The 18,074-nt window shown below is 48.5% G+C and overlaps 1 protein-coding gene across 1 annotated transcript; it reads right to left on the bottom strand.

Annotated features, from left to right (window-relative positions):
* Positions 1-444: 444 nt before the first annotated feature.
* On the bottom strand, positions 445-17,228 carry LOC142251876 (mitogen-activated protein kinase-binding protein 1-like). Its single transcript, XM_075324924.1, has 8 exons — positions 17,177-17,228; positions 10,629-10,818; positions 10,142-10,288; positions 9,904-10,097; positions 9,732-9,823; positions 9,198-9,323; positions 9,006-9,076; positions 445-1,204 (listed from the first exon to the last, which is right to left on the bottom strand). Exons 1-8 carry the CDS (start codon positions 17,206-17,208, stop codon positions 1,175-1,177), a joined length of 882 nt encoding a protein of 293 aa, XP_075181039.1. The 5' UTR covers positions 17,209-17,228; the 3' UTR covers positions 445-1,174.
* Positions 17,229-18,074: the final 846 nt, after the last annotated feature.

Consider the following 18,074-nt stretch of genomic DNA (forward strand, 5'->3'; position numbering starts at 1 on the left):
GTACATGGGCTTTATACAAGGCGCCTGCTATGTGGAGATTACTTGCAGATAATTAGGAGGACCAGTCGTCTTCTGCAGACGTCGCACACAGGCCTGCAGGGTCCGGTGGGGACTTACAAGCTCGTTCCTGGTGGCCATCTGGCGCCCCAGCTCCTGGTAGATCTTCTGCTGCTTCACCTCCTGCTGCAGAGACTTGATAAGCTGGTCCTGGCTGTGGAGCTCACTGGCCACATTCGTCTTCTGACTCTGCAGCTCCTCGATCTCCTTCATCTTCTTCTCCAGGTCTGTCTCCAGCTTCTCCACCTCCTCTACAAGAACAGTTCAGACTGCCAGGACCCCAGCACATACTCCCCCCCCTTTAAGAGACACCACGACACAATTTTTTCTTTAAAACAAACTTTTTATTTAACTTTGCTTTGGAGAGTCAAAGGAAATCAATGCTCTCATCTTTTGGGATAAAATTATGGTCACAGCTCTCCAAACAGGCGTTAAACCAGCCAAATATACCAGGGGTTTAGGTAAAGTACTGCCACTCGGCCGTCCGGTGCGGGTATTTCGCCTCCATTTTTCCTTATTTCCAACCCCTTCCGCCAAGGAGCAGCCAAATATCAACGAGCTGCGACCCCACCCACCAGGGACTGGAGCGCTTGCACGACACCCTCACGGATTCCTGCCATGAACACATCCTGCCCACTATCATTCAGATGCACTCCATCCGCCCGCAGGTAAGCCGCATTATCACCCTCCAGCTGGTGATGGCGGACGACAACCCCGTTTTTAAACCGGATGAATTTGGAGATACGCTGATTCAGTGTTCGCCGGGTTCGTTCTATGGCGAAACCTTCCCTAGCGCCATGCCAAACGAGCCGTGGAATTACCTCGGACCAAACCAGCTTCATTTGGGGGAAGAAGCAGGGGAATTTGTCCATATCTGACCGCATAAGGGTCAGTAACTCAGCCAACGGGAAAGAAACCAGGTCGTTACCCCCGGCGTGTATCACCATAACCACTGGGGAGAAGACCATCCTTGCTATCTTGACCACCTCCGGTAAAACTTGCGGCCAGGACAGGCCCCTGATACCTCTCCAGTTAACATCGATGTCGAGTAATCCCAAGGACCGGCCACCAGGTCGAGAGTCCGCTCTCCGAGCCGCCCAGTACACAAATGAATGACCTAGGATCCACACACTCGGACGGCTTGTATCTGAAAGGAAAACAATGTCAACCGCAGAAAAACAAATAAAACAGGTACCTTCGCCTTTGCAATGCTCCAGCTAACCACGTCCCGCTAGATCAGCCGCATGTGTTCCCAAACCACAGCGGCGTGCCCCTGTTACACCACCAACATGACAAGTTTACTTAAATGGAGACAGAACATTTATTATGTCTGAAGGCAAAATGTGAGTCACTGGTCTCAGTACAGACATCATTCACTGCAGCTTTGAAGACCGGCTGAGTCACAGGACAAACGCAGTTTCTGCGATTGACCGCCGGCTGGTCAGTATTATGGCAGAGCAGCGGATATGAGGCCTGTAAAGACTTCAGACATCCGAGAACCAACCACCAAAGCATGAACTCTATATAATATACACCGTGTGCAGAATTATTAGGCAAGTTGTATTTTAGAGGCTTTTTTTTTATTATTGTTCAACAGCTATGTTCTCAATCAACCCAAAAGACTCAAATATCAAAGCTTAATATTTTTGGAAATTGGAGTGTTTTGGGTTTTTTTTTATTTGGCTATCTTAGGAGGATATCTGTTTGTGCAGGTAACTATTACTGTGCAGAATTATTAGGCAACTTAATAAAAACCAAATATATTCCCATCTCACTTATTTATTTTCACCAGGTAAACCAATATAACTGCACAAAATTTAGAAATAAACATTTAAAATTAGTGACCAATATAGCCACCATTCTTTATGATGACACTCAGCAGCCAACCATCCATAGATTCTGTCAGTTGCTTGATCTGTTTACGATCAACATTGCGTGCAGCAGCCACCACAGCCTCCAGACACTGCTCCCAGAGGTGGACTGTTTTCCCTCCCTGTAGATCTTACATTTTATGAGGGACCACAGGTTCTCTATGGAGTGCAGATCAGGTGAACAAGGGGGCCATGTCATTATTTTTTCATCTTTTAGACCTTTACTGGCCAGCCACGCTGTGGAGTAGTTGGATGCATGTGACGGAGCATTGTCCTGCATGAAAAAAGAGAATTTTGTTTACTTACCGTAAATTCTTTTTCTTATAGTTCCGTATTGGGAGACCCAGACCATGGGTGTTTAGCTTCTGCCTCCGGAGGACACACAAAGTACTACACTTAAAAGTGTAGCTTCTCCCTCTGAGCTTATACACCCCCTGGAGAACCAGATCTAGCCAGGTTAGTGCAAAAGCTGAAGGAGAATAGCCACCCACAAGTAAAAACAGAGCAAAAACCGGAACAACCGGAGACTCTGTCAACAACAACAGCCGGTGAAAACACGTGGAACAAGAAATTGCCAACAGGCAACAGGGAGGGAGCTGGGTCTCCCAATACGGAACTATAAGAAAAAGAATTTACAGTAAGTAAACAAAATTCTCTTTTTCTTTATCGTTCCTATGGGAGACCCAGACTATGGGACGTCTCAAAGCAGTCCATGGGTGGGAAATAAACAGAAAAACTAAGAAGTAGGCAGAACCTAACTTCACAAATGGGCGACAGCCGCCTGAAGGATGCGTCTACCCAAGCTCGCATCTACCGAAGCATGAGCATGCACTTGGTAGTGCTTTGAAAAGGTATGCAGGCTAGTCCAAGTGGCAGCCTGACTGACTTGTTGAGCCGTAGCCTGGTGCCTGAAAGCCCAAGAGGCACCGACAGCTCTGGTCGAGTGTGCCTTGATCCCCGGCGGGGGAGGCACCTGAGAACACTGGTAGGCGTCCGAAATGGTCGACCTAATCCAACGGGCTAAGGTCGGCTTAGAAGCAGTGAGGCCCTTGCACCGACCTGTGGTTAGCACAAAAAGAGAGGTGCACCGCCTAAGAGCAGCGGTGCGAGACAGATAGATCCGGAGAGCACGCACCAGATCCAGAGTATGCAGCGCTTTTCCAAAGCGATGAACAGGAGCCGGACAAAAGGAAGGTAGGGTAATGTCCTGGTTAAGGTGGAAAGGAGAGACCACCTTAGGAAGAAAGTCCGGAGTCGGACGGAGAACCACCTTGTCTTGATGAAAAACCAAAAAAGGTGACTCCGAAGAGAGCGCAACCAAATCGGAGACTCTCCTGAGGGAAGTTATGGCCACTAGAAAGACCACTTTCTGTGAAAGACGAAACAAAGAAACCTCCCTAAGAGGCTCAAAGGGGGGTTTCTGCAAAACCGTGAGGACCAAGTTAAGGTCCCAGGGATCCAAGGGCCGCAGGTAAGGCGGAATGATGTGAGACGCGCCTTGCATGAAGGTGCGGACCTGAGCCAGCCGGGCGAGACGCCGCTGGAACAGCACTGACAGAGCTGAGACTTGTCCCTTGAGAGAGTTGAGGGACAGTCCCAGCTGCAGACCGGACTGTAGAAAGGACAGAAGGGTCGGCAAGGAAAATGGCCAAGGAGGATGGCCGGAAGAGCGACACCAGGACCGGAAAATTTTCCAAGTCCTGTGATAGATCTTGGCGGAGGAAGACTTACGGGCCCGAGTCATAGTGGAAATGACTTCAGGAGGGATACCAGAAGCCGTCAAGATCCAGGACTCAAGAGCTACGCCGTCAATTTGAGAGCCGCAGAATTCAGGCGGAAAAACGGACCTTGTGAGAGAAGGTCTGGACGGTCCGGAAGATGCCACGGCACCTCTACGGACAGATGGAGCAGGTCTGGGTACCGAGCTCGCCTGGGCCAGTCCGGAGCAATGAGGATGACTCGACGGCCCTCCATTCTGATCTTGCGCAGGACTCTGGGCAAGAGAGCTAGAGGGGGAAACACGTAGGACAGACGAAACTGGGACCAGTCTTGAACCAGAGCGTCCGCGGCGAATGCCTGAGGATCGTGGGAGCGAGCCACGTAAACGGGAACTTTGTTATTGTGACGGGATGCCATTAGGTCCACGTCCGGAGTGCCCTATTTGCGGCAGATTGACTGAAAAACTGCCGGGTGCAGGGACCACTCGCCACTGTCCACGGTTTGACGGCTGAGATAATCTGCCTCCCAGTTTTCCACGCCTGGGATGTGGACTGCGGATATGGTGGACTTGGAGTCCTCCGCCCATTGAAGGATGCGTTGTACCTCCAACATTGCCAGGCGGCTGCGTGTCCCGCCTTGGTGATTGATGTAGGCAACCGCTGTCGCGTTGTCCGACTGGACTCGGATGTGCCTGCCCGCCAGCAGACGGTGAAAAGCTAGGAGAGCCAGAAGCAAGGCTCTGTTTTCCAGCACATTGATCGAAAGGGCTGACTCGGACGGAGTCCAAGTGCCCTGCGCTCGGTGCTGGAGACATACCGCTCCCCAGCCGGATAGACTGGCATCCGTGGTGAGGATCACCCAGGACGGGGCCAGAAAGGAGTGCCCCTGGGACAGAGAGAGGGGCCGAAGCCACCACTGAAGAGTGCTCCTGGTCTGTGGCGACAGAGCCACTAACCTGTGCAAGGAGGAAGGCCGCTTGTCCCAACAGCGGAGAATGTCCAGCTGCAGAGGGCGCAGATGGAACTGGGCAAAGGGAACAGCCTCCATTGACGCCACCATTTGACCCAGCACCTGCATCAGGCGCCTGAGGGAATAACGGCGGGGCCTCAGCAGAGAGCGCACCGCCAGTTGGAGGGACTGCTGTTTGACTAAGGGCAACTTCACAAGTGCCGGCAAAGTCTCGAACTGCATCCCTAGGTACGTGAGACTCTGGGTCGGAGTCAGAGTGGATTTGGGAAGGTTGACAAGCCACCCGAATTGGGCTAGAGTGGCGAGAGTGAGCGAGACAGTCCGCTGACAGTCTACGCTGGATGAAGCCTTGACTAGAAGGTCGTCCAGGTAAGGGATCACTGCCAACCCCTGTAGGTGCAGGACCGCAATCACTGCTGCCATGACCTTGGTGAATACCCGAGGAGCTGTGACCAACCCGAAGGGGAGAGCCACGAATTGGAAATGTTCCTCTCCGATTGCAAAACGTAGCCAACGCTGGTGTGAAACTGCAATTGGCACATGCAGATAGGCATCTCTGATGTCGATGGATGCCAGGAAATCCCCTTGGGTCATTGAGGCAATGGCTGATCGCAGAGACTCCATGCGAAAATGCCGCACCTGAACATGCTTGTTGAGAAGCTTGAGATCCAGGATGGGCCGGAAGGAACCATCCTTTTTGGGGACTAGGAAGAGATTTGAGTAGAAACCTCTGAACCGTTCCCGGGCGGGAACCGGTACAGTTACTCCGTTGGCCTGCAAGGATGCCACGGCCTGTGAGAAGGCGGCGGCCTTGGAGCAGGGGGGAGTTGAGAGAAAAAATCTGTTTGGCGGGCTGGAAGAGAATTCTATCCTGTAGCCGTGGGAGATGATATCCCTCACCCACTGATCGGAGACGTGTTAAAACCACGCGTCGCCAAAGTGGGAGAGCCTGCCACCAACTAAGGACGTTGCTGGCGCGGACAGATAGTCACAAGGAGGCTGCCTTAGCGGCAGCACCTCCTGCGGTCTTTTGTGGACGCGCTTTTGGGCGCCAGTTGGATTTCTGGTCCTTGGCTGAGTTAGTGGACGAGGCCGAGGGCTTAGAGGAGGACCAGTTGGAGGAACGAAAGGAACAAAACCATGACTGATTCCTGCCCTGGACAGGTTTCCTGGTTTTGGTTTGTGGCATGGAAGTACTCTTCCCGCCAGTAGCTTCCTTAATAATTTCATCCAGCTGTTCCCCGAACAGCCGGGACCCTGAAAAGGGAGTCCAGCAAGGTACTTCTTTGAAGAAGCATCTGCCTTCCACTCTCGAAGCCACAAGATTCTGCGGATAGCGAGGGAATTAGCCGAAGCCACCGCAGTGCGGTGAGAATCCTCCTGCATGGCAGACATGGCATAGGATGAAAAAGCTGAAGCTTGGGAAGTTAAGGTAACCATTTCGGGCATAGATTCCCTGGCGAGGGAATGCATCACCTCTAGAGAAGCAGAGATGGCTTTGAGAGCCCACATTGCTGCAAAAGTCGGGGAGAACGAAGCCCCCGCCGCTTCATATATGGATTTGGCCAGAAGGTCAATCTGGCGGTCAGTGGAATCCTTAAGAGAGGTGCCATCAGCCACCGATACAATGGTCCGGGCTGAGAGTCTAGACACCGGGGGGTCTACCTTTGGGGAATGAGCCCACTCCTTGACCACCTCAGGTGGAAAGGGAAAGCGGTCATCAGAACCATGCTTTGGGAAGCGTTTGTCAGGACAGGCTCTGGGCTTGGTCACAGCGGCCTGAAAACTGGAGTGGCTAAAGAACACACTCTTTATCTCTTAGGCGAGGTAAACTGGTGCTTTTCTGCCAGAGAGGGTTGCTCCTCTGATACTGGCGGATTGAGATCCAGTACAGAATTAATGGACGCAATCAAATCACTAACATCTGAGTCACTTTCGGACAGATCAATGGGGTACATGGAGTTAACCTCCGAGCCCCCCGTAAAGACATCCTCCTCGTCCTGCGAGTCAGCTCCTGAATTAGAGCCGCGGGACGAGGAAGGAGAGGGAACCCTGCGTCTCTTCTTAGAAGGACGGGGTCTGGGACCAGATGATGAATCCTCTGTGAGCTCCGGTCCTGAGAGACTCCTAGCAGCAGAGGCACCCTGTGAAAGGGGCTGATGCATGTTCAGCAAAGTCCTGGACAGAAGTCCCATGGAGTCAGCAAAAGACTGGGAGATAGACCTAGAAAAGGATTCTACCCAAGCCGGGGGTTCAGCCACAGGAGCAGGAGCAGGGTGAGACTCCAGGCTGAGGCACCGCCAGGTTAGAGCAGGCATCACAATGTGGGAAGATGCTCGGTTCAGGCAGCAGGAGCTTACATGCAGTGCATACTGAATACAGCTTTGGAGCCTTGCTCCTCGTGTGAGACATGCTGCTGGAGTGGGGGCTCTGCCAGAGAATGAACCCCAGAGAGTATAATCAGAGGTCCACAACCGGAGACCGGTTGTGGCTTACCAGACCGCTGGAGCGGTGTTGTGTGCCCTCCAGATCCCGAAGCCCGGACCCCCAAGCACAGCAACTCAGCAGAGATGCTGCAGACCAGCGCTGCAATGCAGAGAGAACGCTGAGAAAATGGCCGCCGGAGCAAAGAGAGGGGGCGGGACTTGCTTGAGGAGCGGGATCTGAAGGGCCATAGAGATCTACAGGGGAGGAGACACACACTGCAGTAGGGAGTGTCCCTCCCCTTGCAGAACGGCCGCCGGGCGGAGCCGAGCCTGTCCCTCTACATGAGTGACATGCGAGGGCAGTGAAACCGAAAGTAGGCCTCCGGCGAAGCCGGGGCCTAAATTTGAGCGGTGCGGCCGGCGCGCAGGCACCATCGGCGCGGTTCTCAGGCAACAGCCAGAGAACCCGCCGGAAATGTCATAAAAACACATCAGCACACTCTCCCACAACAATAAAGTACAGGGACCCCCAATATATAAACGTCTCAGGTACTTAGCTTGCTGAGACGCCGGGTTCCAAGTCCCTGGGGATGAGTGCTCCGGTCCAGCAGGGTCCTGAAGGGCTGCGGATGGAGACCGGTCTCCTGCTAAGCATGGAGAACGTGCTGGCTCCCACTTCAAGCCAGAGCCCAGGAGGGATGGTGAAGGAGCGCGGCATGTAAGGCTCCAGCCTTGGAATCAACCTTAACAACACCGCCGACACAGTGGGGTGAGAAGGGACATGCCGGGAGTCCAGACTTGGACCCGCTTTTCTTCAAACTCTTTCCAAAAATCAAAAAATCAGATGAGAATGCATGTGTGGATGTATGCCTCCTGAACACAAAGCGATAAACTGGCTAGATCTGGTTCTCCAGGGGGTGTATAAGCTCAGAGGGAGGAGCTACACTTTTAAGTGTAGTACTTTGTGTGTCCTCCGGAGGCAGAAGCTAAACACCCATGGTCTGGGTCTCCCATAGGAACGATAAAGAAATCATGTTTTTCTTGAACGATACCGACTTCTTCCTGTACCACTGCTTGAAGAAGTTGTCTTCCAGAAACTGGCAGTAGGTCTGGGAGTTGAGCTTCACTCCATCCTCAACCCAAAAAGGTCCCACAAGTTCATCTTTGATGATACCAGCCCATACCAGTCCCCACCTCCACCTTGCTGGCGTCTGAGTAGGAGTGGAGCGCTCTGCCCTTTACTGATCCAGCCTCTGGCCCATCAATCTGGCCCATCAAGTGTCACTTCTTATTTCATCAGTCCATAAAATCTTTGAAAATCATTCTTAAGATATTTCTTGGCCCAGTCTTGACGTTTTATCTTATGTTTCTTGGTCAGAGGTGGTGGTTTTTCAGCCTTCCTTACCTTGGCCATGTCCCTGAGTATGGCACACCTTGTGCTTTTTGATACTCCAGTAACGTTGCAGCTCTGAAATATGGCCAAACTGGTGGCAAATGGGATCTTGGCAGCTTCACGCTGAATTTTCCTCAATTCATAGGCAGTTATTTTGCACCCTTTTTTGCCCAACTTGCTTCTTGCGATCCTGTTGGCTATTTGCCATGAAACGCTTGATTGTTCGGTGATCACGCTTCAAAAGTTTGGCAATTTGAAGACTGCTGCATCCCTCTGCAAGACATCTCACAATTTTGGACTTTTCAGAGCCCGTCAAATCTCTCTTCTGACCCATTTTGCCAAAAGAAAATAAGTTGCCTAATAATTAAGCACACCTCATATAGAGTGTTGATGTCATTAGACCGCACCCTTCCTCATTACAGAGATGCACATCACCTAATTTACTTAATTGGTAGTTGGCTCTCAAGCCTATACAGCTTGGAGTAGGACAACATGTATAAAAATGTGATCAAAATACTCATTTGCCTAATAATTCTGCACACAGTGTATATATATGTTTCACAACCATACCTGCTCAGCAGTGCGGAAGTAAATGCTTTTATCTGCTCCACAGCTGATCATTCGCATCTTGCCATCGTTAGCTGAAAAAGTAGCAGATTCAGGTTAGCAGTACGACAGTCGCCATCTTGGCAAAGATGATCAGTCTTCTTTACAAGGTATATAGCATTGTACTAGTCTATATGACTGCACATCAGAGCTCACCAGTAAATTTTACAGCAGTGATTGATGAAGAGTGGTCATCCAAGGTTTGTTGAAGGCTGTAATCTTTTGATGCATCTAGGACATGAATCAGTCGGTCACGGCTGGCAGAGGCCAACAGGTTCATTCCTAAAAAGGCAAACAAAAAAAAAAAAAAGCATAAGATATTGAAGAAATAAAATGAATCACAATACATAAATGCACGTATAAAAGGTCACCTTGCCACGGTTGATCGGCTCACATGAATTGGCCAATTCTTGTGTGCCACCTATTCTGACTGTGCTTTCCGCCTATCAGCCACAGGGTGATTTTAATTAGTGCCAGATCCTATCTCCCCATACATTTGTAGAATTATAGCCCAGGAGAGGCAGGACACTAATATAGGGTCCCATCAAAGAAAGGTCACCTTGCCGTGGTTGATGAGCCAACTTTCATTTTTTTATGTATATTGCATATAGCATTAATGCAGTTTAGATTTCACATATTCTATGTTTGGTGCTTACAGAGGCTGCTGTATCCTTTTGTTTGTATATTTACCTGTGTCTGGTTTAGAATATTCTAAGCAAAGGATTTCCGAATCATGAGCTTCTACTTTCAGTAGCTCCGTCAGAGACTGCAGCTCATAAACCCTGTAATAATGAAGAATAAGCATTCAATCCCCCTAATATAGTGAGAATTTCGATGCCAGATATCCCCTCTGACCATATACCTGAGTGTGCCGGTTCTGTCGCCTGAGGCCAAGTGTTGGCCATTGGGGCTCACACACACGGAGCGAATCCCGGCCTTGGTGTCCAGGGTCTGCACATCGACCTTGTCCACCAACCCAGTGCAGTTACAGTCAGTGTCGAGCAGAGCTTGTGTGTTACCATCAATCAGAAGAATTTTCATCAAGAGTTGGTCGTGCTGTACATGATACAACCCCCCCCCCCACAACCAAATACACGCACATTGCTGAGGATGTTCCGGTGTAACGCCGTGCCATGGATGTTAGACGTCTCCATGTTCCACAGTCGGATGGTGCTGTCAGAAGAGCAGGTAATGAATGAGTTTGGGGGCAGGCAGGCCTGGTTGCTGTCCTTCATTTCAGGGTAAACCTAGACAAAAATATATAAAATTGGTATATAAGAAGCAAATGCTACCATTTATAAGATGAAACGGCTTAAATAACAATTCCTTAATTGTAGAGTCACTCACTTTACAATCAACAGAAAAAATGTAAAGTATCTGCGGCTTCAAATCAGCCCAGAATAAGATGTACTGATGTGATTCTATAGATCAGATCACTGCAATTTATAATAGCCAGTTTTATCTTAAAAGGAGATGACTCCGCACATATAAACGCCCTCAGAGCGGCGCTCGCTGAACAAGGCAGCACATCAATACTATAAAATAGACATCTGTGTTGTATTTTTATCTCGGTCGGCACGCTCATACCTCAGCGCTCCATACACAGGAGGAGTGGTACAGGGCAGAGTAGACTTTCCCCACTTTCTTCAGATCTTTAATGTCCCATACATAAAGACTGTGGTCATTGTACACACAAGACAGCCACTGGTTGGTGGAGTCAAAAGTCATACCGACGGTGTCCGGGTACTTGGCATCCGCAGCATTGGAGAAGAGGCGGCTGCAAAGAGAATAGATTGCATGAAAAAAAACAAACAAACAGATATGGGAGATTTAAAGGAAAACCTATATAAACTATATATAAATGGAGAGCGAGCACAAGGCAGAAAGCGGAGGCCATCCAGAGGCACGACGCTCCCCAACACTGAAAGCGGCACGACGCTCCCCAACACTGAAAGCGGCACGACGCTCCTGTGGCGCCCCTGACCTGGTCAGGCACCACTGAGTACTGCACCCATGCTGGGGACAGTACAATACAGGTATCCAGATGGCTGACTGAGGTGTGACTACACAGGCGCATAGTGATCAGGTCTCACACATGTACCTTTGAGAGGACCCCTGGGGATCCCAGGAGGGGGAAAAGCCTTCACCTCCACTGGAATAGTGGAGGGGGCCAAAAGCCTCCATCTCCTCTCAAGGGGTGTGGTAAGAGAGCCTGGTTGCTAGGTGGCGTAGGCAGGCACAGAGGGAAAAGAGAAGGAGGAGTAAACAGTCTGCAGCAGAGGGTGGAGGAGTGAGGAGCATGAAGTGGAGCTCAGACAGGAGCAGCAGTGAAGGTCCCAGATGTGAGCCGGTTCAGAGCAGAGTCCAGGGAGCTCCGAGGAGAGCTGACCCCTTCCCCTGGGCTGCTGTAGTCTGACAGCGTCCGCGCAGTGGCTACCGACGGGGGAGAACGGTCACCTAGGAGTGCTACCCGAAACCCATCTCCAGCTAGAGAGAGAGCACAGAGTGGGAAGTAAGGAGACTGCTAGGGAGAACCAGGCCCAAACGGGCGGCAGATCCCGGAGCGGGGATAGATCCACCTTTCCCTGCTAAACCTGCCGGTGTGGGGCCCTCAAAGCCCACACCACAACACCTAAAAGCCGCAGCCACGTAGCCACAGTTAGGGCCCACAGTTCACAGGAGGCAAGCAGCTGGAGTGATCTGGCCCAGGCGACAAGCAAACGGCAAACGAAGGGGAGTGAGGCTTCAGCAACTTCCCTGGGTGACCCCCATAGGGACTAAAAGTCGGGGTTACCCCAAACCACCAAGGGCTAAGGAAGGCGAGTTGGTAGTCACCATCAGAAGTCAGCCTGAAGGACACCTGGTTCCAGCCTGGTTCATCCCAGCTACGCCCGGGTCACTCACCCTGCCACCTGAAGTGAGTAAAAACCCTGAAAGACATTCTGCCTGTGTGGAGTTATTCTGCGCCTTGTGGTTCTACGCACCTACACAGGGCCCTGGGGCTTGCCTCACTCTCAGGAGGCTATTCCAACTAACTGCACCCACCATCAGCCCCAGGCGTCCCTCAACCTGCAGTGGCGGTCCCCACTGACCGCAATACTGAGAGTGGCGTCACGACAAGAAGAAGATCTCCTACCTGTGACCAGATCCAGCCGAGTGGAGTCCCTGAAGGTAATGCACTGACACAACACCTGTGGGGCTTCACACTCCCAACACTGAAAGCGGCACGACGCTGCCCAACACTGAAAGCGGCACGACGCTGCCCAACACTGAAAGCGGCACGACGCTGCCCAACACTGAAAGCGGCACGACGCTGCCCAACACTGAAAGCAGCACGACGCTGCCCAACACTGAAAGCGGCACGACGCTGCCCAACACTGAAAGCGGCACGACGCTGCCCAACACTGAAAGCGGCACGACGCTGCCCAACACTGAAAGCGGCACGACGCTGCCCAACACTGAAAGCGGCACGACGCTCCCCAACACTGAAAGCGGCACGACGCTCCCCAACACTGAAAGCGGCACGACCCTCTCCACCACTGAAAGCGGCACGACGCTGCCCACCACTGAAAGCAGCACGACGCTCCCCAACACTGAAAGCGGCACGACGCTGCCCACCACTGAAAGCAGCACGACGCTGCCCACCACTGAAAGCAGCACGACGCTCCCCCTGCAGCATTGGAGGAGAATAGCATAATACTATTCCAAAGCAGAACATCATATATTCATATACGAATCCAGAGTCCAGCCCCACAGAAGTCTACTGGTCTTGTATAGAAGATAGTGAATGCACGTGGAACAGATTGTGCTGCAAAAATTTGTCCCATTCATCCTCATGCATAACAAATTTTCACTTGTATAAATTTTTGCAACAAAATATTTAGTGTGTGAAAAAAAAGTTGTAGGCCCTGTACTGATTAAAGTTGTCCAAACCTGCCGATTTTTGACAGAATTATGACCCTGATATGAATAGGGGCTACCTGAATTCTGTTGGAGAGAAGATTTTGACATGTGGAATTACAATGCCTCGTCCCATTGTTCTATTGGTAGATGAGCTGCTGGCGGAAATATTTGGTAGAAGGTTTTCCTCCACTTCACCCCAATAAAAACACAAACAATGGAGACTTTGGGAGAGAACGCTGCACATATCTGGTGTATGTACGGGCACCTTTAAAGCTCCGTACGACTCAGAGGTTGTGCCTTGGGTATGCAGTGGATAATCTTAATATAATGTATTTATATATACGATTTTACACATGCCTATCACACATTTAGCCCTCTGCCGAGGAGATATAATTTTTATCCCCGGATGTATCACCACAGTTGGCCGATAAGCAAATATAACACCGAGACTGAAGACCGAGACAGATGGAAGGTTTCTGAGAAGTTCCTCTGTGCCGTCTGCAGACATGTGAAAATGGGGCCGGGAAGAGACATCACTCTACAAATGATAGTAAAAACTATCAGCGCAAGTAGCTTAAAAGACAAAGCTGTAACACCAAGAGGTCAACTAGAAGAAAGCTGAAGCACTTCATGACTGCTGAGACCCCAACAACCCACAACTTATCGTCCCATGTAATGAAAAGCCACACTCAGATATATAAAAACAGAACTCTCTTTATTTGGAGATTTAATAACCAAATCTCATCTTTCAGTGGATGGTGGTCGGTCACAGCATAAAATATTAAGATAAAACCACGTAAATAAACCACAGTAAACCAGTACAAAGCATTATGCCGCCGCTGGACTCCCAGCACAGGTAGCTTTCGTACAAAAACCATCAACGCTGTTAAATTGACCGCCAAGGAGGAGCAAAGTAGCAAACTGCGCTCCGACCCACACCCATAAAATAAGGAACACTCGATAGAAAGAAATAAGTCAGCTCTAATTTCCGTTAAGTATACCATCGGGAAACAGAAGCTGTGAAAAAGTGCGCTGCAAAGCGAATAAAACGTGACACTCCAACATGAACTCCATGATTCCTAAATAGCCGTCATGTCATACACGCGAGGACTGACCTCTGACTAAGCCAAAGAAACCATGGAACACATCATAGTGGAAAGTTGCGTTAAATAAAGAGGCAGAGGTCATTCCCAGCAGCATAGAAAAACAAACTAAGAGGTAAAGAGGCATCCGGGAGATCCCAACTATTGGTCCTCGATGCTTTTCAGGGAACATCCAAAACCTGAAAAACCCAAATCCTCTTCCACGTGCATGGTTCTCCCATTCTCCTGGCCGGCCAAGATAAAAGAATGGCCAAAAACGATACCACATGTTTGACACCATCTGTAATAGAGAAAATTGTTACAAAGGCAATAAAACCGGTCTAAAATACATGGAGAAAACTCAGCACGGCAACTATAAATACGTCGAATTTCAGGATTGGCAAGTAATGGCACCAATTATGAATTAGCACCAATCTCCTAGCCTCGAGGCTGAGAAACACAAAGGAGCAATTAAAATAATATTTATGAGAGGGGAACCATTGTCATGAGGTAAGAAAGAAGGACCTGAACGGCGAAAGAAAAGGTAATTGCAACTAGAGACAGGGGAAACTTTTCCAAGGAAGGAAAAACAGGTACCCAAGAACAAATATCTGGAGGCTCGGTTGTTTGAGCATCAAATCCGAATGCAAAAACCCCCGATCACTAAATTGATGTTATCACGATAAAGATCACCGGGGCTTGTTTGGGAAACAAAGTTATATTATCCCACTCCTATTCCTGTAATCGGGACTCCGCATGTCCCCAAGTATGCAGGAACCAGTGCCAAAAACACACCTTCAAGAAGTGAGCACCTACCGGAATATATGATGCAAAAAGCCTGGATACCAATATAGACCGGTGTAAAATAAATAAAACAATTGCTAATTCATATTTCCTTTACTTAGAAATTTTGACTTGACGTAAGCAGCAAGTACGGTATATATATATATATATATATATATATATATATATATATATATTTATTTTTCTGTTGTTTTACTTTTATATAAATATATTTATCAGGTCATTTCACTTCTAGAAACAAACATTTAATAGTGAATGTATGAAGAAATAGTGATCGCCCACACATACGACTCTCACCATGTTTTACTGTGAGCTTACCATGTTGCACAGCCACCAAAAAACCTCCCCAGTGTTATCGTCTGTATTCACCACTTCCCACATGAGGGGTGGAAATGGACACTCAGGCATTGGGGCGAAACTCTCAGAACGTAATGAAAACGAGAAAGTGTCAGCAATGATATTTCACCAACTAAAATGTACCGGACCCATAACCAAATGTTGAAACCAAAGCCCTAAAGAACAATAAACCATGAACTGTATTACCGAGGGGTGAGGATGGGGATACTATGACAAATGGTTTAAGAGTCGCAATGCTTATGTTAACGATGACAAATAGTTTAAGAATCGCAATGCTGATGCTAGCGGCCCAAAAGCAAAAAAGAGTCAAAGCGGAAAAACGTCAATCCAAAGTGTGATATCAATGGGAAACAACACAGCAAGGAAAGATGAATTTTCCAACCCCTAGGACACCAGAGACAACTTAAAACCCACAGAACCGACAGTATGAAAAAAAAAGATCAATTCCTGATAGTCGAACCTGGGAGCTAAACAAGGCAAGTATAGGATGAAAGAAGCTCTCAAACCGTCAAGGCATCTCACGCTAACATGCTATACAATACCGTTGTTAAGGGAAATGTCAACTATCCACTGGTGGGACCAGAACCAAAGTTCTGCCTGTAACCTGCACACTTACTATTGAGCTATACACGCCATCACAGCCAAAACCTGTTGTTGGAAGCAACAACCAACGAGGGAAAATGTAACCCGTCGGAAGAATTCTCATCTGAACAAACGATGCAAAATCAGAGTGCGAAACCCAATAGGGGACGCTGGACAGAAACCGAATAGGGGACGCTGGACAGAAACCGAATAGGGGACGCTGGACAGAAACCGAATAGGGGACGCTGGACAGAAACCGAATAGGGGACGCTGGACAGAAACCGAATAGGGGACGCTGGACAGAAACCGAATAGGGGACGCTGGACAGAAACCGAATAGGGGACGCTGGACAGAAACCGAATAGGGGACGCTGGACAGAAACCGAATAGGGGACACTGGACAGAAACCCAATAGGGGACGCTGGACAGAAACCGAATAGGGGACGCTGGACAGAAACCGAATAGGGGACGCTGGACAGAAACCGAATAGGGGACGCTGGACAGAAACCGAATAGGGGACGCTGGACAGAAACCGAATAGGGGGCGCTGGACAGAAACCGAATAGGGGACGCTGGACAGAAACCGAATAGGGGGCGCTGGACAGAGCATGAATGAACAAAGAGCGTTTAATAAACTTGACAAGAATTAAATCATCAAAGTTGTGTATGATGGGACAATCCCTGTCACATACCAAATGACCCATTTCAGGAAACAACTAAAATGGCTCAAAATAACAAATTAAAACAACCCAAAGGAAAATGTGTAAAATTAATGTCAGTCTTAAAATGACCAAAAAAAAAAAAAACAAAACGGAAAAATGGTGAGAGTGTGAATGAACCAGGAACAACGGAAGGAAGACCTGATGTCTGATGATGCGTATGTTACCGAAGTGAAACCTTTAAGATAAGTTGAAAACGGTTATATACACACACAGCCTGAAAATGTAACTTTCGATAGGATTATGTTAGCAAGAACCCTTGCGATGTGTTTAAAATTGGTTATATATGTACACAAGGCATTATCGGAAGTGCCGTTAAAGCTGATGAAACCTGACATGCATTGAAATTGGACATATCTGTATATACAGAAATGAATTATCAGCAATTCCGACGTTAAAAAACACAAAATGCTCAAGGAAACTTCTAAATAAGATGACCAAGTAGTGAAAGCAGCCATGACATCTAATAATTAATTGTTAATAACTACATTATTCACCTGACATTAGGGGGGGGGGGGGGGGCAGCAGAGTGCTGTTCATGACAGAAAAAAGACCCCATGCAGGCGGTGTAACCGGGGATGGGGAGGGGGGGACACACCTTGCATGTGGGCAAACCCCAGAAATGCAGACGCAAGGAGGGCAAATACAAAATCCTTGTGTCTTAAATAGAAACCTGGTAATTTAGCATACCTAGAAACGCTCAGGGCAGGGATCGAAACCATAATGCCATGTTATCCAGCCATCATATATTTTTTATTTTTTTGGTAGACGAGCAGTAACCCTTTCCACTATATCACTGCACGACTGCCTATACACATCACTCCTTCTAGACTGAGCTCAAGGGCAAGATCCTTACTCCAACCGTACCAGGATGTGCCATGTATCAATGATTATTATTATTATTGATATTATTTATGTATTATTTATATTATTATTATTGATATTATTTATGTATTATTTATATTATTATTATTATTATTATTATTATTAATATTAATAATAATGATGATTATTGAAGGGGTTTTTTTTGGTTGTTTTTTTTTAACTATAATGAACACCCTTACACGTAACCTGCTATGGTACAAATGGCACAATAATAATAAACAATAATAATAATAATAGTAAAGCTATGAACGAAATGTTGGTGTAAAATTAAGCTGAATCTTATTAACTGTTTTGATGTCTAAGTTTGAACGTAGTAAAAAACATTCTTCCATGTGCTGGAAGCAGGGGGTGTTAATGAACACTACTACAATCAGGCAGCAAAGTAACTGACTAGAAGGCAAGGGAAATAATGCTGGTCATGCCCCCGCCCCTGAATACTGGTACTTACCAGCACCGTGCATGATGAAGGTTCTGCAGTGGCTTTACAATAGTGTCTGGACCTGTGACCCAACTGCAGGCGAGTCACCAATTAATTTGAGGGCTCTTTTTCCACGAGAGGGTATGGAATGATGGAGCTGCAAGATTAATAGCTGCTGATGAATGGGGACCCACTGGACTATGAGAGTCAAAGCAAAAACAGGCCAGCGGACCGGGTAGCGCGTCCTTAACGGACCGGTGATCCAGCACCCGCTGGGCAGACATT

The sequence above is a fragment of the Anomaloglossus baeobatrachus genome, chromosome 9 (assembly GCF_048569485.1).
Source record: "Anomaloglossus baeobatrachus isolate aAnoBae1 chromosome 9, aAnoBae1.hap1, whole genome shotgun sequence".
In the NCBI taxonomy this organism is placed as follows: Eukaryota; Metazoa; Chordata; class Amphibia; order Anura; family Aromobatidae; genus Anomaloglossus; species Anomaloglossus baeobatrachus.

Coding starts and splice junctions, on each gene's coding strand:
- LOC142251876 (XM_075324924.1), bottom strand. CDS start 17,208: ATGGTTTCGATCCCTGCCCTGAGCGTTTCTAG. Junction 10,819..17,176: donor CCTGCCCTGAGCGTTTCTAG/GTATGCTAAATT, acceptor TTCTCTTTGCAG/CCGCCTCTTCTCCAATGCTG. Junction 9,324..9,731: donor ATATTCTAAACCAGACACAG/GTAAATATACAA, acceptor TTGCCTTTTTAG/GAATGAACCTGTTGGCCTCT.